This window comes from Poecilia reticulata, chromosome 15, assembly GCF_904066995.2.
Source record: "Poecilia reticulata chromosome 15, P_reticulata-male-v2, whole genome shotgun sequence".
Classification (NCBI taxonomy): Eukaryota; Metazoa; Chordata; class Actinopteri; order Cyprinodontiformes; family Poeciliidae; genus Poecilia; species Poecilia reticulata.
In genome coordinates, this window is record NC_088844.1 from 14,484,667 (window position 1) to 14,512,263 (window position 27,597).

Here is a 27,597-nt window from a genome sequence, read left to right on the forward strand (position 1 = left end):
AGTCTCGTACGGATGGAGTTCGCTTTTAACTGGCACCTGCCGCAAACTCGCCGAGACTGGTAGATTAAAAATCGCACTCTCACTGTGAAAACCTAAAATATTCAAAGAGAAGCCTCTGTGATCAGTGAACTGTGTAGCAAAAAAAGAAGAATTCAAACTCATCCTTCAAATAATGACTTTTTAAAGTTTTGGGTAAGACGAAGGTGAGAATTTTGTAAGAGTGATGTTCTTTTCGCAGCGCAACTTTGTACAGTTCTCTGAACCTCTTAAACTTCAGCAAGTGAAATAAAATAACTAGCTTTATCTGCAGCTTATTGGATATTATTAGCATAACTTATGCTGTATTTATTTCGTAGACATCATTATGAATGAAGAATCTTTAAGTAGCAACTTTTACTTCCCAAAATTTTAGAACGATTTTCCAAACTTATCCACAAAGAACAGCACCCCTTTCTGGCGAATCATTTTCCAAAAACAACAGATTGTGCCAGTGGGAGATAAACAGTTCATATTACAGAGAAAATAAGAATTACTTTGCACATTCTGCACGTTTCTTCCTCTTTGCAGTGTGGAAAAAGGAGAAGCCAGAGAATGATTGACTAGGTACAGGCCGCTCATACCTTCTGTGTCCAGGCCCCAGCTGTGGGTAAGCAAAGCGAGGATTGCCATTCCGGTCCCCAGCCATCTGACAAGCCACCGCCCCCGTCGCATCTTCTGTCAAGCCTTATTGCCTGCCCACCTGGACGGAGCAAAGAGGGGAAAAAATGAAAAGGGAAAAAAAACAATACAAACAAAAATAAATAAATTATGCCATTCATGTATTAGCACACTCTGAAGGCTTTTTGCTTGCACAGATGTGACTAATACACAAGATAGAACCCATGTGCAGATCTAACCAAAAACGCATTTTCATTGGGTCAATATTTTTCCAAAAGAGATTAATCTCCTTTGCCAATTTCACTGATGTTTATACAATACATTGATCCCCCCCCCAAGAAAAATGTGAAAACGTGCATCTAAAACACTCACTAAAAGAATAAACCCAATGATTGTTTTAATTTTCAAAATATCCACTTAAAAAAATTGCAGTCATTTTTTCATTACTGTTCCACAGGTTGGGAAGTTTATTTAAAGATCACAGTTTGAACATTTTGTTGGTATTATGATCATCTTGCTTTTTCCATTATGGAAAAACGATTTCCCTTTCGGTGAGCAAATGAACAATTTTTTTCACGTCTCTTAGACAAACAGAAAACATGATTGATGTCACGCAGAGCACATTCATCACAACCTTTTACTTTGCTTACATTTACTTCACATCAGTTAATTTCAAATTGTTTTTATATAAGCAGAAAATCACAAAACAGACATTTTAGGATGCTTTCAAGAGAAACAAATTAAGCTAAAAATTCAACAATGTTTTGCATAAATGCTGTGGCGCCAAGTCAAAGTTAATCCAGTGCAAACCAAGTCTAATTTTTAGATGAACTTGTTTTCACTTTCACTTTTCACTTTTAGCGTATTCTTCTATTGTGTGTTTTTTCTTGTAATGTGTAATTAGGCGTCTTGAAGGACACCAAAATAAAATGCATATTAATATTATAAAACAGCTTGCCAGTGATGGCTACAGTTAGCTGATGCTTAACAAGATCGACAGGTTTGCTAAAAGGCATCAGAGCCTGACATTGTTTGCTTCAATTAGCAAACAATTAACAATTAGCAGAAAACGTAGTAAATACGACTGTTTTTTTCTGTTTAATGTAGAACAGCCTCTACCGGAGTTTGAAGAAAATACCAGTTTGAGCTTGGTATTAATAGAGTATTTATAATTAAACCAATTTGGACAAATGTGTCAGAGAGAGAGAGTGGCAAAATAAGAGGTAAAAGGTAATTCCACATGAACAATCTACAGAACTTTCTTGTAAGTCAAAAATATTCTTTATTGATCCAAAGAATAAATTTGAAGGATAATATTCTTACTAGTGCTCAAAATCCCAAGCAAAAACTGCACATGCGAGGCAACAAGCCTGTATTTGAAAGAAGGACATGCAGCACTGATGCCATGTTTTTTTCTGCACATTGTGATGAACCACACTGCAAAACTAGATCGAAAGTAAAAACACCTGCAGAGGATTAAGAAGAAAAAAAAACATAATGTAGAATAGCATAGAGCCTCTGATTGTTGCTGCCAATTTGAGCTATGGAGGAAGGCCACTTTATGAGGAATGAAGGCGTTTCTATATGTCTATAGTGTTTGATGTCACACCTTCCTCACAAGGTTTCTTTTGTGAGCAGGCGATAAGCTAAGAAATCAGCTTTCACGCCACATACCGATTGGATGAGAACCACAGGCCACTCACAAGCATCGCTGCCTTCATATCAAGGCAGACTTGACAAAATCAAAGATGCTTTGCAGGCTATCAGCACTTCATTTCAAATGGAAATTTACCTCTTTGTTTCACTTCAGCCATTTTTTTTTAATACATACACTGAGCAATGTTTGGGAAATCCCATCTGGACACCCAGGAATCAAGTGAGAAAGCTTTATGGAAGATTATCTGAGTGAAATGTGCTTCTACTTCTGAAAATAGAGGTCTTGGCTGATACAGAAATGCAAACAGGATGAGATATCTGCTGTTGGCTTTATTTTTTTCTTTTGAAAATCAATATAGCCTAAGATACTGAAAATGAAGTAGAGGTCATATATCCAACTTTATGTAACAGATAAAGTTTTGCTCTACTGTGTTTCTGGTTGGCATTATTCCAAAGATTAGCAAGATGCATGTATAGATCTTACATTGGAACTTTTTGTGTAGCTTAAAAAATAAAGTTGAAAATCAGCTTGGAGCTCATTGCATTTTAATATTGTGAGAAACCGTTATTTTGCTGCCACAGCCTTTTAATAAATTTAAATCAAGCAAACTAACTTTCACTGATTATGCTTGAATAGTCAATGAAAAAGCAGAACAAAAAAATTTATAATATTCATCACAACACTTTTACAACGTTTAGTTTTAGACATTTTAGCTAAAGTCGGGGTGTCAAAATCAAAAACTGCAAAAGAACTGTTAGATAGCATCATTACAACTGTACTCATAATATACAATTATATTAGCAGAACCAGGAATAATTGTTTCTTAAACTGCCAAAGCTACTGTTGTGATTGCTTTTTTTTATTTTAGGAGGTAGTGATTTTTTAAAGCAAAACTGAGATATTCAGAAAAAAGCTGAAGAGGCCTACAAATAAGATACACTTGGAAATGTATTAGGTGTGTCTGGAAAGTCCCTGCAAATGAAAATTAGTCTGTTTTATCTGTAGTTGATTAGACCGTCATGTCCAGTCAAGCTGAAAACCTTCAGATCAAGCTACACATCCTGAGACCAGTGAGAGTAAACTTAAGCAAATGCTGGAGGCAGTCCCAAACGGATGTTCATTTGTGCACAGCTTATTCTTGTGATATCTCAAACAAGAAAAGAAAATGTCAAAAAGTCTGGATTAAGTTAATATTTAGTTGTTTTAAAATCATAAGTGGAAACCAAACATCTGTTTGAAAGTAGTAACATTCTCACTGTTAACATTCTACAGCTCTTATATCTTTACCATATCATTAGATGTTTTTACTGTAAAAAAACAAACAAAAAAAGATAATTTTTTTGTCACAATAAGTGCTTTTTTGCTTTGAAATCTTGCCTGACATACACCCAAGCACATTATGAACTGGTGTACTCTGTGAGAACTCTGAACAGCAGGAGACTGCTATGTTCTCTTCTCTTATGGTGTGGCAACAAGAGCGATTTCACACTGGTTTCCCATTCACTCACTGCCCTCTCATCTCTCAGTCTCCCAGTGGTGTTCTCTTTTGAAGCAGATTTGATTCTTCACATTTGTACATCTATCTTTCTTAAGAGGGCCAACCATGATTGCTTTGATCCCTTTCACTAGAGGAAAGTCAGACCTGAACAACCAGCCACCCTGAAGAGAGAAGTCATTTCCTCTAGCAGCTTACTGCAAATCATCTCCTGGTTGACATGGGAACACTGTATGTGATTTACATTGGCCAGCAGGAATCCTCCTGCAAACTTCATGAAGTGGAGAACTCAAGAGTGCTCAAAGAGATACATAACCCAAAAAAAAAAAAAAGAAAAATGACTGAGGTTTTCAAGAGTCGCTTTGTGAGTCACATAATGGATGGAAATCAATTTTCAATGACTGGTACTGATTCTGTCTGAAAACAAGCAACGCTCACTTTAAATCTCTAAAGTCAACAGTTAAGTTGTGCCACTCCGCTCTACCTAAATGCATAACATCCCAAAATAGATCAGAAAAAAAAAACTTTCCACACTGAACCTTGCTTCTCCTGAATAAAAACTTAATTGAAAAGTTTCCTCTGCAGTCATTTTATGAAATATTAACAGCATAGTGAAAGTGACAAATCAAGTAAAGATGCTCAAATGGATTGAGGTCTGAGAAATTTTGAGACCAAGTTGACATAAAATTTGTTACGCCAAATGCTTAAGTCGTCTTTGTCTTATGAGATGGCTAAAAACCCTTCTGAAAGAAGCTACAGTCCATGAGAAATACCCCCAACACCCTCAACCTCTAAGTACTTGAGACTTGGCTTAGATTCGTAGTCAATAACCTTTATCTCATGCAATCATGAGTCACAGCAAGGCAACATGTAAGCTACAGACCACAGTTCTGAGAGGGTCGGCACCTCATGTACACATGAGGATGCACTTCAATTATTAGCCAGCAATATTCGTCAGCCGTGGGTCATTAATTGCTCACAACAATCTGGTCATGTTAGTTGTAGGTTCATAATACTGAATAAACAGTAAACACTGTATTAAATAACTATGTCTTTTCAGTACAAAAACAATAATTAACTTCGCTCCAACATCATATTCTCTTGCTTTAAGTCATCATTAGAAGAGCACTTCTGGCTTATCACAATAAACAAGTTAATGTTCTGCTTATTCAGACATACCCTTTCAATTACTCACCACATTGAGCCTCGATAATTATATTTGAGTTTATACCTTGGAACATGCTGAAGACTGAACAACTTTTTATTTTTTTACATGTACCTTTCTTGTCTTTATAATAAACATTTTCTTGTTCATTGTGAGGAAAAGAAATCCATTTCAAGCTGCATACATCATACACAACATTTAACAAGTTTACAATATAAACACAAAGTGCAACAGGAATTAAATAAATCACTGGAAAGACAAAGCTCGGATGAAGCGGAAAAAAATGGACGGATGGATGCATGGATGGACTACAAAGACAATATTAAGATTGCTTCGGTTCAATAATGTTTAGAAATTTGACATGAAAAGGTGTTAATCTCTTTCTATCAGTTGTTTTTGAACACAAGTGCAATAATAATGAAAGAAAAAAACTGTTTTTCACGTTATCTGGTAACGCTCTGTTAATCTGGAGTCTGTACTTTGCTCCAAGTCGTCCTCATGACTTGTGATGAGGCCGACTGTGGCAGAGACTGTGAAACCTATATTCCACATGAATAAAGTGTTTACAACCCTGCTGGCATTTGCACAATCATTGCACCGTTTTTTACTCATCGCTAATAACATTTCTGCTTTTTATTTATCAGTTTTTCTGCACTATTCTGTTGCGTTTTTAAAGTTCAATACACATTCTGTACATTTCAAGAAAGTCGTCCTACTCTGTTGCAAATCCCTTATATTACGAGTATCTATTTCTAATAACGCCGCAGTATTTTTAAGTTTCAAGAAAAAGCCATCAATCTTAAAGTATTCACACAAAATTACTCTACTTTACAAATATAAAAAATCTGAGCATTCTGCAGTGCTCTTTCATTTCAAAGGCAGTTGTTTGAGAAAGAACAGAAGCAAAAAAGAAAGACGAGTTCAGGTTTTTTAAGGTACTCAGCCATCTGTTTCATCACAATGAAAAAAGCGATGTGGGAAGCAGAGAAATAGTGTAGGAGTGTTTCCTTCTGGGGAAATGTATGTTTGACTTGCACACAGCTTTACAACATCTTCAAAGATAAATGGCCTAGTAAAAGTCTGCAAGAGCTAGGTCAACAACGTAGAGTTCAACTTCTTTTTAGTTTGAGTGTGTTTACAAGTGTGGTGAAGTTTGATCTTTGTAAATTGTGTGCTTATAAATATACATATTTTTTAAATGTAATGATGCACGGCCACTGCTGCGAAATCACTTTCCCAGACAACAAATAATATCATATCATTTAATTAGGGAGGTAATGACAACTTGTTGATAGCTTCAATTTACCAAGCAGAGATGGCCTTTGCTATGAAATTCTTATAAAGTTGATTCTTCAACTTTTGTATTTTACTGATCTCTTTATTAAAAAATAGCTCATCAGATATTTAATGTAAATTTCAAGGATCAACATTAATTTAAAAAATCTGTCTAAATTAAACTTTCCTGTGTAATATTCAAAAAACTCCAATAATTAAACTCTGTAGAATTAATTAAGAAAACTGTACAATATATTCATGTATTCAGGACCTCACTTTCTTTGTTGATTAAAGGGTTGATGTAAAGGTCACAGAGAGAAAAAAACTAAATTAATGTCATGAAAAAAAAAATCTTAGATGTTATATCAATAACCATTCAAGAGAGATTTTGAATATGTCTACTGGTTTGTAAAGGTAAGGTCTTTCTCGAGATAAAATGCTAAAATATAAACAAGACATCCATCATTTACATTTTAGCAATTTATCTCCATGCATGGCTGCAGAAAATATGTGCACAAACATTTCAGAAACAAGCTTTTATCAGGTTGCTCCTGCTGCTACACATTTTTGTTGCAATTGGTTTTCTAATGCCGAGTCCTTCGACGTTCTCCCCCTAAAGTGTGTTTACAGAACAGGATGTTTTACCTTTTACAAAAATGTAAAACAAGTTACTTCTTGTGGAAGAAAATAGTTACGAAATAGCGTTATATATGAACAAATGTTTAATTGAATTAATTTACAACCAGCCTCTATTATTTTAATTAGCACAAAAACTTTTGATTTGTAACTTCAGATCACATATTAGTGACAGTACACCAAAACAGTAGGTAAAAATCCATTAATACTCAAAGAAGTAACTATTAAGATCTAAAATATTCATATGAAGAGTACTCCACAAGTAACATATATTAGATTTGCATCTTACTAAATAGCGTTAAGCTCATTTTTTTCCAGTTTATAAAAACAAAAAATTAAATCTAACCACAACTCAAGTTTTAGCCCAACTTGAGAATGGAAATAGTGCATAAGTGTATTTATATAGCTTTCAGTTTGCATCCTCCTCACCCTCTTTCTCATGCAGCAACAGCAGCATGTTACACGGCACTGGCAATAATGTTCAAGGTTCAGTGCTCTAAAACACTTCAGCGTGTGGACAGCCATGCTTTGCCCTCTACACAACAGCCATCCATTATCAAGAGCTTGCGCTATACATAAAGCAGGCAATCAAAAAGGTGTAGTTACTGTAGGATGTTATTGTGGGGTAGTACACGGGAGAAACAAATCAGCTTATCTCACAACTCCACGAAGTACCTCAAACTGCAAGACAATCTCAGGTTGGCAGCAGTCTTACAATCAAATATGGAACATATCCGTCACAGCAACATGATTCAGTCTAAAAAGGTTGATGCTTCTTTAGGCAAGGTTACATTCAGAACAAATGCATTCATGCTTAGAAAATCCATAAAAAGCAAGAAAAATAAATGCAATGCACATTATGGAGGCAGCCATTTTTCACCATTATGTGTGCGACAGAAGAACCATATCAACTCATAAAAGTAATTAGTAACATCAATAGTCTAATGATGGAATCGATTAGTGCCGGGTGAGGGTTCAGAAAGCTTTTGTTCAGTGGGAGATTGCATTCAAATATAAAAAACAGAAGAGATCAGGCTAAACTCCCTGACAAGCCGCTGCTGATACAGCCTTATCTCTCTCTGCCTCAGTGTTTATCTCCACAACCCACCTGTAGTTTAAAGGTAAAGAGACAATAAATTAACTGAGACAATTTGGTCACCGAGACAAAGAGACGGTTGAGAGGACACTGTAACTTGTGTGCTGTACCACTGGCCCAGGGCTTTTGAAAACCTACTTTTAAAGACTGGACTGATGGAGGTAAATGTCCCAAATCATGCACTCGTTTAGCAGCAAGTTAATGGTGTTACAACCAGCGCTTTTTTAACACTTTGCCTGTTGAAAATTAACTTTTTTTTTCTTCTTAAAGTTTACAAAGAAATGAAACGTGGATATCGCACATTAGATTTTTTTCCATCCCATCATATGTACAATGATACAACCTTCCCCTAAACTGTATATTTTTAATGACTTCTTTGACCCATCTCAGTTTATGCCTAATGCTATAAACTGAAGGGGAGGAACATATTTTCAGTTTACAGCAATGATAAAGTGACAAAGTAAAGCATGTGGTCTTTAACAGTGGCAGGTTCCTCTGAACAGTCAGTCAAACCTGCAGACATGTCAATGTAATTAGAGGTGCATTACAACAGCATAGAAAATGTCTGAAAATGTAATTTATTTCAGTCATTCAATTCTCAAAGGGATAGTCACATTAAAGAGATTGATGTATTTATTTTTATCAACTCATAAAACTGCAAAACCCATTTCTCAGACAATATTGCTGGAAACAGGCCTCTGAATATTCTCATCTAGGTCACATCTATTACAATAGGTTTAGATTGAAGGCAACTGGACTTCCACCTAATTCTTCTTGAATACGTTTAGCCACCTATCCAGGAGTCTTTACCAATTTTCCTCGTCCTCCTTGGAGCATTCTCAAAAGACCCAAATGAGCCAACACCCTCATGCAAAGGCTGGTTCATTCCAGAGACAAAAACCCCAAACCTGTGTGTTGGAGTTTCAATTTTCAAAAATATATAAACCTGCTTAGTAACCCATTCCAAAGAAACTCCATAAACAGTCCCATCATGTTTCATGTGACCAAGTGCACAACCCACTCCAAAAAAAAAAAGAAAGACAGAAACAGCGAGGTGGGGAATGACCTGGTCACCAATTTACATCCAACTGGGAATGAATGCGCCAAGGAGGATGGACCTCTCTGTACTTAAACAGCAATTCACCAATTTCAAGCTGCTCAAATGTGAGCTTCCAGAAATGACAGACCCCTGGATATGTGAAATATCTTCAAAAAAAAAAAAAAAACTAATGTCCATCTGTCCTCGATTTAAGCCTTGTAGTAGCTACCAGCTAAAGATTTTTTAAACAGGAATGTCAATCAACTGAAAAATATGTGCAGGTTATTGCGATGTACAGTTGAAGCACTTAGTACTTGGTCAGGCCTGCTTTTGAATTAATTACTGCGTCAGGCGGCATAAAGGTGATCAGCCTGTGGTAGTGCTGATATGTTAGGGAAGCTCAGGTTCCTTCAGTAGCCTTCAACGTGTCTGCATTATTGAGTTTGGTGTTTTCTCCTCCTCTTGACAATTCTCCACAGATTCTATTTGGGTTTAAGACCAGGCTAGTGTGCTGGATAATCAAGCAGAGTAAAACTAAATATATTCTACATATTTGCTTTTTCAATAGTTAAAACCCACAATTAGTCATCAAAATAGAAAAACTAAATACTTGGAATACATCAAACATTATCTGTTAAATCTACAACATATATAAATTTCACTTTTTTTGAATGAATACTGATGAAAATTACATTTTTGTTACTTCTTTCTTAGAAGTAACAAAATATCTACTTCTGTTATAAACATCTGGTCACATGTCCATTGATTTGAAAGCTTCCCCATCTTCACCTGCTGTTAGATTCCTAAGTTGGAATGTTAAAGGTCTTAACAGCCCAATAAAGCGATCTAAAATAAACTCTCATCTGAAGCGCTTAAAGCCTGACATAGTATTTCTACAGGAAACACATCTGCAGAATATACATTGGTCCAGGCTCAAATATTCATGGGTTGGAGAGATTTATCACTCGGGCTTCAACTCGAAAGCTAGAGGAGTAGCCATATTATTTAACAAGAAGGTTCATTTCACAGCATCAAAAATAATGCGAGATACATATGGCAGATTTCTTATAATTGCAGGCTGTCTGTTCCACACCCCTGTTTTATTAGTGAACATTTATGCACCAAATTTTGATAATCCAGATTTTATAAATAATCTATTTAGCACACTTCCTTCTCTTGACACTCATCAGTTGATTCTAGCTGGGGACTTGAACTGTGTAATGAACCCAGCATTAGATCGCTCTTCATCTCGGGTCTTTACACAGTCGAATATGTCTAAATCGATTTCGGATTTTATGACTCAAAATGGGTATGTAGATCCATGGAGGGCACGTAATCCACTAGCAAAGACGTATTCTTTTTTTCTCAGGTACACCAGTCCTATTCCCGTTTAGATTATTTTTTTGTTGATGGCTCTTTAATGCACAGAGTCACATCTTCTGAATACTATCCGATTATTATTTCAGATCATTCCCCTTTAACCCTTGATATAAACTTCATAAATAAACCCCGTTCTTGCCCTCGTTGGAGATTTAATAGTCTCCTGTTATCAGATGAGCCATTCAACAGATTCATTTTATCAGCAATTGATGATTTCCTTATGTTTAACAAGAGAGACACAGTTTCTTTCTCATTATTATGGGAAACATTAAAAGCCTATCTTCGGGGTCAGATTATTTCTTTTTCGGCCAATGTTAATAAAAATCTACGTGCTAAGATATCAGAAATATCAACAAAAATTGAGAATATTGACAGGCAAAATGCCATTAATCCGTCACTCGCTCTACTGAAGCAACGACAGGATCTCCAAACTGAACTTGATCTCCTAACTACATCTGATGCGGAGCGTCTCTTGATTCGATCTCGAGCCTCTTATTATGAGCATGGAGAAAAACCAAGTAGGCTCCTGGCGCACCAACTGAAACAAAAAGCTAGCTCTCGCACAATATCACAAATCAAGGATCAGCTAGGTAATCTCGTTTCCGACCCAGTCTCTATCAGTGAAATTTTTAAGAAATTTTATTGCGATTTGTATAAATCTGAACTACAATCGGACTCGGATGAGTTATTTGCCTTTCTTCAGAATATTGACATTCCTAGGATAAATAAGTTGGCTTATGATCAACTTGATGCTCCCATTAAATTGGAAGAAATTTTGACATCAATCAAAAATATGCAGAATGGTAAGGCCCCCGGCTCGGACGGATTTCCTGTCGAATTTTTTAAGAAATTTAAAGACAAGCTGGCCCCTCTTCTTCTCGAGGTTTATAATGAGTCCCTGGGGCGGGGCTCGCTGCCCCCCACCTTAGCTCAGGCTTCAATTTCTCTTCTGTTGAAGAAGGGGAAAGATCCCACTGCTTGCGAGTCTTATAGGCCCCTGTCGCTCTTAAATGTGGATTTTAAGATTTTGGCAAAAATACTTGCAACTCGGCTTGAGACAGTGCTCCCTCAGATTATTTCGCATGAACAGAATGGATTCATCAAAGGTCGCCATTTGTTTTTTAATATTCGTACATTATTGAATGCAATCTTTTCGGCTCATTGCCCCACGTCTCCGGAGGTGATTATTTCTCTTGACGCAGAGAAAGCCTTCGATCGAGTGGAATGGGAGTACCTCTTTGCCGTTCTTAATAGATTTGGTTTTGGAGAGAGGTTCGTGGCCTGGATCAAGCTACTTTATTCATCTCCGCAGGCTTGTATCGTCACTAATTCCGTCCAATCTGATTATTTTCCGTTGGGACGTGGTACTAGACAGGGTTGTCCTCTTTCTCCCCTCCTGTTTGCGTTAGCCATTGAACCTCTTTCTGCTGCGCTAAGATCCCTCTCTTCTTTTCATGGAATTATCCGCTCTGGTGTTTAGCTTAAATTGTCCTTGTATGCAGACGATCTTCTCTTGTACGTTTCGGATCCTTTACATAGTCTTCCTCCAATTTTGGATTTTCTTGAAAAATTTGGATCTTTCTCTGGCTACAAAATTAACTTACTTAAAAGTGTATGCTACCCAGTAAATTCATTGGCTTTGGAGCTTAGGCAATCTGACACTCCTTTTAAACTCAGCCCCTCAGGGTTTAGATACCTGGGAATTAATATTACACGTACTCTGCCCTTAATGTTTTCTCAGAATTTTGCCCCCCTAGTTTCTCAAATCGCCTCAGACTTTCAGAGGTGGAACTCTCTCCCTCTTTCACTAATTGGCAGGGTTAATGTTATTAAAATGAATGTTCTGCCTAGATTTCTTTTTTTATTTCAATGTATCCCTCTATTTTTGCCTAAACAGTTTTTCAAGTCCCTGGATCAGATGGTTTCTTCCTTTTTGTGGAACAAAAAGGCCCCCAGACTGAGGCTTTCTCTACTGCAACAGTTCACCACAAGTGGTGGTCTTTCTCTACCCAATTTTGCAATGTATTACTGGTCTTCACATATTCATAAATTGATTTATTGGCTAAATTCACCTAATCTGATCTGGTGCAAACTTGAAATTCAATCGATTTCTACATCTTTTTCACCTGCCTCAATTATCTATTCATCACTACCAATGAAACTATCCTCTGTTTCTACAAATCCTATAGTGCTCTCGACACTTAAGATCTGGTCACAATTTAGGTCCCATTTTAAATTTATGTCTCCCTCTAATAAAATGCCGTTATTAAAAAACCATATTTTTTCTCCCGCGACCACTAATGTTGCCTATAGAGTTTGGCATGAGAGAGGCATTAGAACAATGAGAGATCTCTACAAAGATGGTCTATTTCTTAGTTTTTCAGAGTTGTCCTCAAAATTTAACCTACCTACTTCTCATCTGTTTCTCTATTTCCAAATTAGACATTGTGTTTCATCGCTGTTCCCAAATTTTTCAACTCTTCCTGTTGACCCACCATGGGTCGACCTTCTAGTTTTGAAACCCAATCTGAAATCACCCCTCTCTTATATATACGGAAAGCTTATGGCAACTGAACTCGACTCAGCGGGTAAGCCCAGAACTCTTTGGGAACGCGAGTTGGGTGTTGAACTGTCTGATTCATGGTGGGATAAAGTTATTCTCAGCATACGCCAAAGCACTCCATGTGCCAGGTTACAACTTATACAGTTTAAAGTGATAAATAGAATCCACTTCTCAAAATCCCGTCTATCAAAAATTTTTCCTTCAATTTTGGACCAGTGTGACAGATGCCAGACCTCACCTTGCAACCTGAGTCATATGTTTTTCTTTTGCCCAAGCTTACAAAAATTTTGGAAATATGTTTTTTTCATACTCTCAGGGGTGTTTGGAATCCAGATCCAAAGCGATCCAATAATTGCTATTTTTGGAGTCCCAGGGACGTCACTTAACCTGTCCCCTGTACAGGAGGAGGTCTTGGCTTTCTGTTCTCTCCTTGCCAGGCGCTGCATTTTACTCTGCTGGAAATCTCCTACACCTCCATCTACTTCACAGTGGCTTAATACTGTAAGATCATTCTTGAAGATAGAAAAACTTTTATTAACAGTGAAAGGTAATTCAGCAAAATTTACTCGCAAGTGGGCACCTTTTGTGACGTACATAAAATCTTTGCCTTTATAATGCCTAGACTGATGTGATTGACTCATCATGTCATGTCATCATGTGACTTAAGATTTACAGAATAAATAGGTAAAATATTGTTGCCTTTTAGCTTCTCAGTGCCATCCTTCCCCTCTATCCCCCCCTCCCCTTTTTTTTTTTTTTTTTTTTTTATTTTTGAATGTTTTGTTCTATTACTGTTTTTATTATTATTGTTTTTTTTTGTTTTTCTTTATACTTAATTTGTCTAATTGTTATGTCATTACGGTGATTTATGTTTGCTACGGGGAAATAAGGGGAAAAAAAAAATAAAAAATTTTGGAGAAGTTATGTAAATTGTGCAAAATGTATGTAATTTCAATGAATGTATGATCTCCTGAATAAAAAAAAAAAAAAAAAAAAAAAAAAAAGAAGTAACAAAATATCTGTATAAAAGTAAAAAACAAAACGAACTGCAGCATTAATAAATGCACTTTAAACAGCCTTGCTATAAATGGTTTTCATTTTCTGTTGTGATGATCTTTCTTTGATAAAATAATTAAAAATATTGTTCTGTTTGATACATAATCTGCAAACATTTTTTATCCAATGTGCTTATTTAACTGCATAAACGACAAAAGTATCACAACCAATTAAGCTTGAAATGTTCATAGCACAACTGTGGCATGTTTTGCTGCCCTTATTTAAATTATGCTTCAGGGAAAATGTTTCTATTTAAATACATCTTAAACATGAGAAGAAAAAAAAAGTCATGCTAAAATGCCAGGTGCAATCAATATTCATATCATTATTATCGATGGCATATGCATCTGGAGGTTTGGTAATTGGCTTTAATAAATCATAATTGCATGACTCTAAAATGTAATACAACTTGTTCGTCTTCAGTCACTAACACCACAGGTGTTCCCTACTGCATGATGATATAATTTCTATTACGGGATGAGTGAGTCCTGAGTGAAGGTTCACCGCACAGTTGTGGCAATGGGAGAGAGTGGCCTTGAGTGCGAACAGTGATCTCAGAGCACTTGACACAAAAATGAAAAGCCATTATGCATGCCATGTTCATTCTGTTTGCGTGATTACTTAACATTTTTTATTACTTTTCAACCTGTGTCAAAGTGTGCTTCACTAGCTACTCTATGATGCAAATGCAAGCAAAAAGGCTAGGAAGTTAAGGTCGGTCACCAACTGCAGAAACCGGCGGAAATTCAAGTACACCATTATGCAATTATTTTTACTTTTGTCTGCAGCAACAACAAAAAAAAATAAAGAGAGAGAGCTCTGAGTGCTGTCATGTCATAAACTGGAATAGTGTAAATTTGACAAATCCTGAGCATTTCTTTATGGATTGCCGTTTCACAAAGACATGTACACTTGTTCCAACAGCAAAAAAGGAAACATTTTAGGATGGTCTTTGCTGTGTGACAAATGTGTAAAATTATGATGATCAAAAAAAGACATCTGCCAATACTGAATATGAAAGTTATGGCCAAAGGAAATGGTAAGACCCCACACACAAGGAGTACCAGTTTGTACCCCCTTCCATACAGTATGTACCCAATAGGGCTGTGTATTAGCACCACATGATTACATAGAATAAAACAAGGGTCAGAAATTGATAAAATTATTGAGGACACATTGTTTAAAATAATTTGTAATGCATAAAATATTTAACTTATTTACTTAAAAAAGGGATTCTAAGCTTTCAGAAAAGGATTACAACATTCTTGGCTCATCCTAATATTGTGCATCGCCTCATCTTGTGAGCTGGATGTGTCATCACACCCCTTGTTCCCGCAGAACATTAAAACTTCTCTATGAATCTATAAAGCAATGCCTGGAAACAAATCAAGTTTATAATCGTAGTTAGGGAGTTGTTATTCATTAGTACTTGGTATTTCATTTTTATGCTCCGTCTTTGTAAATAAAGCACTGCGTATTTTGTCTGAGAAGTATGCTATATAAAAAAGTGTTACACTGAGGGTTTTTTTCTGACGTAGAACCTTTTAATTCAAGATCATAAGATCAATCAATCAATCATTTGCTTTTTGTTTATTAACTCAACCATCAACCCGCCAAAATCTACAGATTAAAATTTGCCTAACTGCTTAAATCTGACCCCTTTCTATGATGAATTGAAGTACTTCTGTTGATTAGGCTTCCATTTCTTAAAATCATAGACAATTTTAAATTAATAAAAAAGTGTCATGCCCACATCTTGATAATGACACTAATTGAAATTACCTAAATGTGATGGTCTGTTAGGCAAGACTGTCGAATTTAATTACTAAAGGTTGCATTTTATCTTAACAGGTTTATGCAGATCCATATGACTTAGCTCTAATTTAGGCAACAAAATGGTAAAACTAATTGTCCCAGCAGATTTTTTAACCTGTAGTATATCCTAACTTGTAGCCATGAATGTGTTTGGAAAGTCTCTTCTCAATCACTTATGTACAAGGAGTTTGTGTAAAAACTGAATAGACAAAAGCCAAATTAAAGAAGAATCACAGTTTTTGCTAAGGTGTCAATTATGTTCTCAATTACAGGAAATGGAAGTGTGTTTCATTTGATGGTTTACTTTGAATCAGTTGGTAAGACTACATGATAAAAAATGAATTATGTATTGATTAGTTAAAACGGGGATATTAGAGCCATGACAATCCCCACAAATCAAGCCAAACATATTAAACTTAAGGAAGTCAGAGAAACAGAACAGAAAAATCACAACTAGTCAAGACTGACGACACACAATTGTGACATTAGTAAAACAAAGGTGCGAGCTACTTCTATTAGATTAGGTTGAACATCTAGATAACACTTATAGATTATATGCTGTACACATAAGAAAACCCATACATATGGTACCGAGGTGAGAGGCATGGTTAAACAAACATTGAATAAGTCAATTTGTTCAGCTACTGCATCCAATGTCAACAGAACTTGGTAGTGCTCTAAATCTTCCACTTTCTCAGACGGGAAAATCAGACCCGGATCTAAAAGGCTCTAATCCTGCAGCCTTAGTCATCTCATGACTACACCATAATTCCCTAAACCCTCACTGAGCCAAGTCCATGACCGATCTGCATCTGCTTAGCATCAACAATGACCTATCCATGTCACAAGGCACGCCGCTCTGCACAATAGAAACCACTTAGCCACATGGTCTTAAACACATGCAGCTGATACAATACAAAGGATTTCTTTTGACTTTTAGTAATCTGTCGCTCCAATAAGCTGACTTTCACCCCCATTTAATCGCAGCACAGCCGTGACTGTCACAAGGTTTCGTCTTGTGGGTTTAGCACATAAAGGTATGGTAATTCCAAAAGCACAGGCAGACAGTCATGGGAGCAATAAAATGTTTTGTCAAAAAAAGAAAAAAATACTTCAGAAAAATCACAATTGCAAAGAAATGAAAAAATATTTTGTTTTTTTACACTGCTTTCCAAGGTCACAGCACCACTGTACACAAGCAATCTTTTTCAAATAAAAATCTTTATCTGGCAGCTGCATTGTGCCATATAGATTTGTGGGATAGCCTGAATGTTCACAGAACTCAATTTATTTTATTGTAAAGCTTTTTCAATACTGAGAACCTGCCAGGAATTGAAACCATGTTTAAATGGCAAAGTCAGACACACTGCAGTGCAGTCCACACTTTCCTGTAACATAAAAAAAATAAAAATAAAATGTGTCCATTATGCCAATGCAGCTTGTGAGTAATATTCAGAGAAGTCAGTGACTATTTTAGAATCTGAAAAGTTTCTAAAAGCATTTTTAAAAAAAAGCTTCCCATCTGAATTTCACGTGAATTAAACGTAAATGAGAATTGTGTCTTGGACACTCGGGTGAAGAGAGGTGCGGGGCTGTCCACTGACCACTACCTGGTGACGAGTTGGCTCCGGTGGTGGGGGAGGAAGCCGGTCAGACCTGGCAGGCCCAAACGTGTAGTGAGGGTCTGCTGGGAACGTCTGGCAGAGTCCCCTGTGAGACGGAGCTTCAACTCTCATCTCCAGCAGAACTTCGAACACGTTCCGGGGAAGGTGGGGGACATTGAGTCTGAGTGGACCATGTTCCGTACCTCCATTGCCGAGGCGGCCTATCGGACCTGCAGCCGCAAGGTTGCTGGTGCCTGTCGAGACGGCAACCCTCGAACCCGTTGGTGGACACCTTCGGTGAGGGATGCTGTCAAGCTGAAGAAGGAGTCCTACCGGGCCTTTTTGGCCTGTGGGACTCCAGAAGCAGCTGATGGGTACCGGCGGGCGAAACGGCATGCGGCTCGGGTTGTCGCTGAGGCAAAAACTCGGGCGTGGGAGGAGTTTGGAGAGGCCATGGAGACAGACTTCCGTACGGCTTCGAGGCGATTCTGGTCCACCATCCGGCGTCTCAGGAGGGGGAAGCAGTGCAGCACCAACACAGTTTATGGTGGGGCTGGTGCGCTGCTGACCTCAACTCGGGACGTTGTGGGCCGGTGGGTGGAATACTTCGAAGACCTCCTCAATCCCACCAACATGCCTTCTGTTGAGGAAGCTGAGCATGAGGACTCTGGGTTGGGCTCTCCAATCTCTGGGGACGAGGTCGCCGAGGTGGTCAAAAAGCTCCTCGGTGGCAGGGCCCCGGAGGTGGATGAGATCCGCCCGGAGTTCCTTAAGGCTCTGGATGTTGCGGGGTTGTGTTGGCTTACGCGACTCTGCTATATCGCATGGACATCGGGGGCAGTTCCCCTGGAATGGCAGACTGGGGTGGTGGTCCCCCTGTTTAAAAAGGGGGGCCGGAGGGTGTGCTCCAATTACAGGGGGATCACACTCTTAAGCCTCCCTGGCAAGGTCTATTCAGGGGTCCTGGAGAGGAGGGTCCGTCGGATAGTCGAACCTCGGATTCAGTAAGAGCAGTGTGGTTTTCGTCCTGGTCGTGGAACACTGGACCAGCTCTACACCCTCAGCAGGGTCCTGGAGGGTGCATGGGAGTTCGCCCAACCAGTCTACATGTGTTTTGTGGACTTGGAGAAGGCGTTCGACCGTGTCCCTCGGGGGGCCCTGTGGGGGGTACTCCGGGAGTATGGGGTACCGGGCCCTTTGATACGGGCTGTCAGGTCCCTGTATGACCGGTGTCAGAGTCTGGTCCGCATTGCCGGCAGTAAGTCGGGCTCGTTTCCGGTGAGAGTTGGACTCCGCCAAGGCTGCCCTTTGTCACCGATTCTGTTCATTACTTTTATGGACAGAATTTCTAGGCGCAGCCGAGGTGTTGAGGGGATCCGTTTTGGTGGCCTTAGCATCTCATCTCTGCTTTTTGTGGATGATGTGGTCCTGTTGGCTTCATCGGAACGTGATCTGCAGCTCTCACTGGAGCGGTTCGCAGCCGAGTGTGAAGCGGCCGGGATGAGGCTCAGTGCCTCCAAATCCGAGGCCATGGTCTTGAGCCGGAAAAGGGTAGAGTGCCTTCTCCGGGTCAGGGGGGTCGTCCTGCCCCAAGTGGAGGAGTTTAAGTATCTGGGGATCTTGTTCACGAATGAGGGAAGAAGGGAGCGGGAGATCGACAGGCGGATTGGGGCAGCGTCTACTGTGAAGCGGGCGCTGTACCGGTCCGTCGTGGTGAAGAGAGAGCTGAGCCAAAAAGCGAAGCTCTCGATTTACCGGTCGATCTACGTTCCCACCCTCATCTATGGTCATGAGCTTTGGGTCATGACCGAAAGAACGAGATCACGGGTACAAGCGGCCGAAATGGGTTTCCTCCGCAGGGTGGCTGGGCTCTCCCTTAGAGATAGAGTGAGAAGCTCGGTCATCCGGGAGAGACTCAGAGTAGAGCCGCTGCTCCTCCACGTCGAGAGGAGCCAGTTGAGGTGGCTCGGGCATCTGGTAAGGATGCCTCCTTGGACGCCTCCCTCGTGAGGTGTTCCGGGCACGTCCCACCGGGAGGAGGCCTCGGGGAAGACCCAGGACACGCTGGAGGGATTACGTCTCTCGGCTGGCCTGGGAACGCCTTGGGATTCCCCCGGAGGAGCTGGAAGAAGTGGCTGGGGAGAGGGAAGTCTGGGCCTCCCTTCTGAAGCTGCTGCCCCCGCGACCCGACCCCGGATAAGCGGAAGAAAATGGATGGATGGATGGATGAGAATTGTGTTAGTTGAAACTTTCTTGTTATCTCTTTTTTAGTTCAACCAAGCTCAAACAAGACCAAGACAACAGAAGATGCTATCAGGTATTTACACTATAGTTGTTTTACAGACGTTGCAATTTGAAAATCATGTTAATCACGACGAACAGCTCATATGTACTCTCTTCTTTATTTCAACTGAGATTTAGAAATGTAATCTTATGTTTTAATGATTTTCCAAGTATTGGCACAGGTTTGTGAATACAACATTTCTAAGTGATAGATATTATGACTTTCTGACAAAACCCAGCTATGTTGTTGGTCTATTAAAGGGATGTCTGATGTGGACTTAAAATTTCATTGCAATATTTTGTGGTTTTTGTTGCGATTATTATGAAGGTGACAACAAAAGGTAGCTAAATGAATATGTTACTGCATACACTTGGAGTCCTGCATAAATCATACTATAACAATAAGCTTCCCATTATTAGCCTCATACTGACGGCAATCAGTCTTATTTTACAATCTATTGATGAATTTACTTATATTTCAAATATATTTGTATTTATTGATCTATTTTTATATTTGATATACCTTTGGGCACCATACAATGTGGGCATGCTTTATGTTTTTTAGTTGAAATACTAAAAATCTGCAGAATAATTGTGTTTTTTTGTTAGGTTTTTTTGGGTAGGAAAACTATAAATGGGTTTCTCAAACAACTACCTACTTATGCTAATGACACATTTGACCAAATATCCATACACTCAAAAAGGAAAACTGAAATGATCTCTCAATCACCCTCTCAACAAACTCCATAGGTCTTTATTTTATTGATGTTATTTGCATAGTTTTCTAATTTCCAATATTGCTGTTGTGGCACATCTTTTTCACTTTGTGTAGTTAGTCTGTTTTATATAAACATCTTGTACATTTTCTCTCTTTAAATGACCATACTCAGCTGTACATTCTCTTTAATATGAGATTCTGAGCTAAAGTTAAGTTCTGATTCTTAACTTTAGAATAGTATTTATCTTGTGTTGTAAATTTGCCCAAGTAAGAAAGTCTCTCGTTCTTATTTTTAGATATGATTTAACCTTGTGAGACTATGCATGCTCTTTGATTTGCTGATTTAACGCCTGGATTTCTCAAACGTGAGACAATAAAGGATATTACTATTAGTTTGCCATCTAAACAAAAAATAAGAAATAAAAAGGTCAGTATTCAACAGCCCAGAAGAGCATTTCCTGTCTGGGTCAGAACCTGCCATTTGTTGATGACAGTACATTTTCTGCTTAGTAGGAGAGCATTTAGTATTTATCTCTTTTCTCTACCAAGACTCAGTGCAGAAGGACTCTTTAGGTTGCTTTTTGCAGGAGAGTGAATACTTCCCACCTTCACCACCACTGGAACATATATTTCTGTCTGCTTTTCAGGTGGTTTATGTGACACATTTTCCTAAGTGAATTCTCTGTCCAGCTGGTGGGAGCATGCTCACTTGTAGGTGTGCATGTGTGTGTTAGCTATTCATAGAGCAGAAAATAATATGGGGTCCAGCCATCTAGAGACCAAAATGACATTCCATGATGCATAAGAGAGATAGAACATAAGGCTATTTAGTCAATTTCACAAAATGACAAGGTTTATACTGTAGGAAATGCTCCAAGACATCACACTGCATTAGATTCTGTGTTAGGGATTGTGTTTGCTGCCCGCCATCTCAGACAGAGACGGAAAGAAAGGAATTTAAGTTGAGAGGTTAAGGCCTGTAATTCTCACTACACAAGGCTTTTAAATGAGTTGAATGTCTATTCAAACAACTCATCGCATCTGTGCTTAGCAACAATCAGTTAAGATTATCGAAAGTATAAAGTTTGATGCCTAGTAATAGCCTAAACAATTTTGCAATTAATTATCGACATCTTTTTGTGCCATCATTGGGGAACATGAGCTTATAGTATCAATGCCCTGTAAGTAATTTACTTTCTCTGGGTATGAGATTTTTTTTTGTTTTAGAAAGCCAACAGCGTAGAAATGATGAGAAGCGTTCAAACCTTTCTAGAAAGCTTTATTTAGTCATGTCTTTGAGTTGACTTTTGTTTTTTATTCCTAGGTGGCCTTCTATTGTGTCCATCTTGAAATATCTCCAGTCAACTTGACTTAAGCATGACTGGAGCTGCACTCATGTAATTATTTGCACTGAGCAATTAATCTCTGTGTTGTACAAACATGTTTAATAGCACGGTGCTGATTACCGTGTCACATTTGAATATAATGGTGACACACACCTTCGAAAAAGTTTAGCTGACTCCGACGTTCGCTACAAGATTTGAAGCATTTGATCAAAAATAATGTCTGCAGTGGTGACAGAAACCATAGATGTAATGCCAGCAAGCCTCCAGTCAACACAGCTGGAACACACTCAGCTTGAATAAAGTCACAACAAACAAGTAAATAATGCAAATGGCCTCAGCTCAACTTTCGATTAGTTTGTATTGCTCTGCTCCTTTTGGTGTAAAGAAATACACTCAATATTGAGTAAACTAATAATTGGCCAGAGTCAAAGTCAATGCCATTTGTTCTTCAACCCAGGCTTGTGACATTTGATGCATTTCCCCTGGAATCTGTTGTTTCTAGAACTTGGCTTTTGTTCAAGATCAATACTTCCTAAAGGTTAATCAAAGAGATCAAACACTGATATCAGCTTAAAACAAATACAAAAAACAAATTGATTAGGCATGGACTAGTAAGAAATTATTACAGTATGATTAGATAAAAAAATTCAGCTTTGAGGCATCACGTTATGATTGATTGAAGCTGTAAAATGTGTTATTTGCATTTTCTTTACCATGCTTTGATGGCTGATCTTAACACTTTGACACGGCCAGTTGCTGTCAGAGTCACTGCTGTTCTAAAAGACAAATTAGGTGAATTTAACTGGAACTTCATAGTCTTTGATCACCAAAATTTCCATAGTCGTAGCCAACTTTTACCAAGTTTGGAAGCTGTTTTTAGATCAGAGGTGTTATGCTGAAATTTCTTTCTTCTCCTGTGTGCATGTTCATACTTGATTACTTGATTTTTGGCAAATACAATCAAGATATACTGATAAAGTTTACATCCAACTGCATTTCCACTGCTATAATAGCTACAACAAATCAGGTTATACTGCACGACCCCAGTCATCTTTTTATTAATGTAATGTCCAGCTGCACCCAACCAATGGGACTTGACCTACACCTTATCTTTGACCAGATACACACACACACACACACACACACGCACACACACACACACACACACACACACACACACACACACACACACACACACACACACACACACACACACACACACACAACAGCTTGCACAGCAGAAACTGTATCGGGGACATTTTAGTGGTCTTGAAACTGACTTTTTCACATCATGGTGTTGAAATCGGCCCATGTCTAGTTGGGATGGTTTCCTTTAATACCATGTCCCACATAGCTATTGAAGTGACAAGAACATTACACTCAATCTGGTTTACATTTGATTAATTAAATTTCATGATAAAGGAGAAAATTAACGTCATTACTTGATTAGTTATTATACTATATTTGTACTGGCACACAGAATGAAAACTATGACTAATATGTGTGAGGATAACTGTAGTGTGAAAGTGACGCACATCAACAGGAGAACAAGAGAAGCAAACAAAACTTAAACCAACAAAGGAAAAAAATATCCTAACCAAGAAGTTGCTGCATTAGATTAAAAAAGAAGTTTTCAAACAATGTCGTCACTTTCTGGTGTTATGACCACATTGTCATTTTCATTATCACAGCAGCATGATGTACTAGTTCCCTGCAAATAGTTACCATTTGGATTTCATCCATTTCACTCCTCTACAGGTGGTGGAGATGAAATGGAGAGTTTACTACCTCTGATATCTGACACTGAGCTGCTGATCTGATAATGGTGGTCTTGCTGTGCAGTATCTGCCCTTCCCCACATGGGAAAACAGAGAGGTTGGCAGTAAATCACAACTCAAGCTTACAACCCACAGCATCTCTTCTTAATGTGTGAAATACCATCAGTGGAAACTGAAACACCACGAATGAGGTGGAGGGGGGGAAAAAAGAAAAAGAGAGAGAAAGCACACTGCAGTTGTGCCCGTCTCCTCAGCTTCTCACTATGCACTTGGGTCCAAATCATTTCAGGCATCACTACCCACGAGTCTCTTATCAAATAATACTGAGAAGCTGTCCAAAAGTTTCCGTTGTGCGTGTGAATGAAATCATGTTTTCCGAGTGATTATTAAGTTATGACAGGGATGTGCTGGGGAAAAAATATTCTTTTTCTTTTGATGAAATCCCATTTTAATAATTCATCTTGGTTCTTTACTTCTTTCAAAAGGTGAAAATAGTTCTAGTTTTCAAGGGTGAGCTTGAGATACACCAGAAAAATCAGCGGACACACTACACATAAAGTGCTACCATGTTCCACTCACAAATGGCATGCTTTAGTGTGGATGCTGGTACAGATTGGGGAAGACTCAAGATTAGTTGTTTTTAGGATGTATGAGATGTTGAAAATGAAGTCAAGCAAAGCACAGGAATGCAAGAGCAATCTTAAAGGAAATCATATTTCCCAACACATGCCAAAGTATGCTGGGGGTTGCAATGATTGGGGTGCCGGTCATAGGGCAGGAGGCAGCGTACACACCCTGGACAGGTTACCAGTCTATTGTAGGAAGAGATAAAGAGACATGCATGACAAAATAAAATCATACAGACATGCACTCCAAAACATAGTTAAATTGTGGGGAAAACCAGAGTACCTGTTTTTTTGTTTTTTTATAGACCCCATGCATGCAGAGAAAGAAGATTCAAAATTCATGCAGAAGAACTCCAGTTGTGACCAAACCCACCATCTTCTTGCTGCAAGGCAACAATCATAACAACTGACACCCTGCAGCTCTGGAACCATTCATATAGTAATTAATGTTCTTTACAGAAAAAACAAGTGAACAGATAACAAGAAAACAAAACCTTTTTTTTTCCAGCTTGATGGGTTTCATCCAAAATTATTTATTTTATCATTAAAGTTTCGTAGAGTAACAAAACGATAGAATAGTTGATATTCAGTTTGATTAAAGGATGGGTTTTAATTATGCATTTTATATTCTTCCAAAAGTCACATTTTCCAAGCCTTAAACTGAAAACACAAATAGGAAGGTCTTCTCAATTCCAAGTGAAAATGTTAGACTATTCTCCATAAGACCTCACAATTAGGGGGTGGCGCAGTTGGTAGAGCTGTTGCCTTGCAGCAAGAAGGTTCTGGGTTCGATTCCCGGCCCAGGTCTTTCTGCATGGAGTTTGTATGTTCTCCCTGTGCATGCGTGGGTTTTCTCCGGGTACTCCGGTTTCCTCCCACAGTCCAAAAACATTACTGTCAGGTTAATTGGCCTCTCCAAATTGCCCCTAGGGGTGTGCGTGTGCGTGTGTGTGTGTGTGTGCATGGTTGTGTGTCCTGTGTGTCTCTGTGTTGCCCTGCGACAGACTGGCGACCTGTCCAGGGTGTACCCCGCCTCTCGCCCGGAACGTTAGCTGGAGATAGGCACCAGCAACCCTCCCGATCCCACTGAGGGACAATGGTGTAAGAAAATGGATGGATGGATGGACCTCACAATTAGATCTGAATGCAGTGGATATGAAACATTGTGATAGCTGTAAAAGTGCATTGAAATGTTACTTCCCAAAGTACAGTATAACTTCTGTTTGAAGAGTTGCGATGATTAAAAAAATGCAGTTCCCCCCCATCTATTGCTTTGGAGAGTTAGCCTGGTCAGTGAGAACAACAACTGACAGAGATCTCATTTCTAGATCCAAATTGCAACTTTGGAAGGAAACAGAATGCAGTGCAAATATCTACCAGTACTCGTTCTATGTTCACTGTCATCCATTTAAGTTTCTACTGGGGATTCTTTAAATGTTTCGCACAACACCACTCTTTTAAATAGACTTAGATTGAAGCAAAAATCAATGACAGTATTCGCTTTACATCAGAGTTTAATTTATGGTGATTAATTTGCATTATACATTTCTATTAATAGTCAATACCAAAACATCTTGTATCAAAGAGTATAATTAAATGATGCTCAAGGACACCAGTGCTACTTAAGATTAACAGCCCCATGTAATTAACACTGTTTCAGTCACACAAACTACATTAAAGGTAGTGTAAAGACATCAGCTCCAAAATAGTCTGGCTGTTATTGTAATATAATTGTTAAGACCTAGGATTATGGTAACTGTTCTCTCACACATGTGGCGTGAAATCACCTCTACTCCGAACATCAATAACTAAGAAGCTCTCACGGCAGAAAAGGAAGGAAAACAAAATTCAGAATTCAGTCTTCTGCTAAGTTTGGTATATGCAAATCAAAATTTGACAAACATTCCAGCCAAGAAGATCTGATCAGTGCCTCTTCAGAGTGAAATGTATTCTTCATGTGTATGTGAGTGTGTGTGTGTGTGTGTGGAATTTACACAAAAGTCACTATGTTTATTCTCAAATTATTTATCTATTGATACCTAGGGACAATTGGTATAAAAGTTAGGTAGTAGGAATGTGCAACTTCCAACTTCATCGTTTACATTCCAGTTGTATCCCTCAAGCAATAATAAAGATTGGATCATTAGAATCTTATGAGCACACAAACACACACTTGCATCGTGAAGCATACATTTCAGAGTGGTAGAACCTGAACGTAAGTAAACTCCCTCATACTGATGACTGCTACAGCTTGCGAATGTTTGATACCGAGCAGCAGTTACACTTTTAAAATATGGCTCATATTTGAAAATGATGTAGAACTGTGCATCAGGTTTAGCCCAGCAAGTGTCAGAAGATGATTTGTCTCTTTTTCACAATCATCTATATTGTCAAACACATTACAGTCTTTGCTCAGCTTTCATTGATGAGTATAACAAAGCACTCTTTTGTTGAAAGATAATTCAACATCTATTCCACTCAGGTTCACTTGAGTTATGCGAGTATTTCATAATCCTTTCAATGAACTCTATTAATATTTAAACATAAGCCATTTGAGTTGCCTGCAGTTCATCATAACAATAAGGATATTATATTAGTGTCATCTTTCCTAAAGTACTCATCAGCAGTAATGGTGTTTTGTTTGCAGGAATGACTAAAAGTGAAAATTCAGAATCTTATTGAAAAATATTCTTAGAAATAAGCACTGCCATGCAGGAGAAAAGCAAAGTTTAAGATACTGATTCAAATCTCGTCACAATTTATGCATGCGTTGGGTTTTGTTGAGACTGTACGCCAGAACTGAACTGATCATCCAGCTCATACAGCATCTTACACACATTACAGCGCCAACACCACAAGCACAAGTGGAGGTTTAATAATTGTTTGGGAAAAATGTAATTCAAAAATATGCATGACCTAAAACAACTTCTGTAACAGCAGTTTAACTATGATTAAGGTAACTTTAAGTAATATTCTAAGCCAACAAAAGCACAAGCCCATTTACAATACTGTCAAATTTCACAAACTAGCACTTAATTGAAATCTAAATAATTTACATTCAAACTCAGAATACTCAACTCTCTGCCTTGAGGATATTTAGAAACACTTTATAGGTAATTAAAACATGCAAATCCTTTTGAATTTTAATGTTAATGAACAGCATAGATATTGTATATTTCACTGTACACTTTTACAAATATTTTAGCTGTTTAAGCTGTCGGCTTAGTTCAGTCTTAATTAAAAGCAAATCTTTGGTTTTCATACAAGATCTTACTTTAATCATTTTTTATGAAAATGTGTTTGTTGCTTAACCTAACTCGTAAGAAGCTTCTGAAAAGAAACACTGAGATAACAGTAGCTCAAGGTTCACTTGATAGTCTTTCCTCTTGCTTTTATACGTTTTAAGGT

General features: G+C 38.3%; 1 protein-coding gene across 1 annotated transcript in view; it reads right to left on the minus strand.

Annotated features, from left to right (window-relative positions):
- Positions 1-27,597, minus strand: part of LOC103476800 (protocadherin-15) — a 196,269-nt gene that overhangs the window by 128,955 nt on the left and 39,717 nt on the right. Inside the window, exon 2 of the mRNA XM_081616011.1 lies at positions 621-739. Within this exon, the coding sequence (XP_081472137.1) occupies positions 621-711 (91 nt within the window). The 5' untranslated portion in view covers positions 712-739. The remainder of the gene's footprint in view (positions 1-620; positions 740-27,597) is intronic.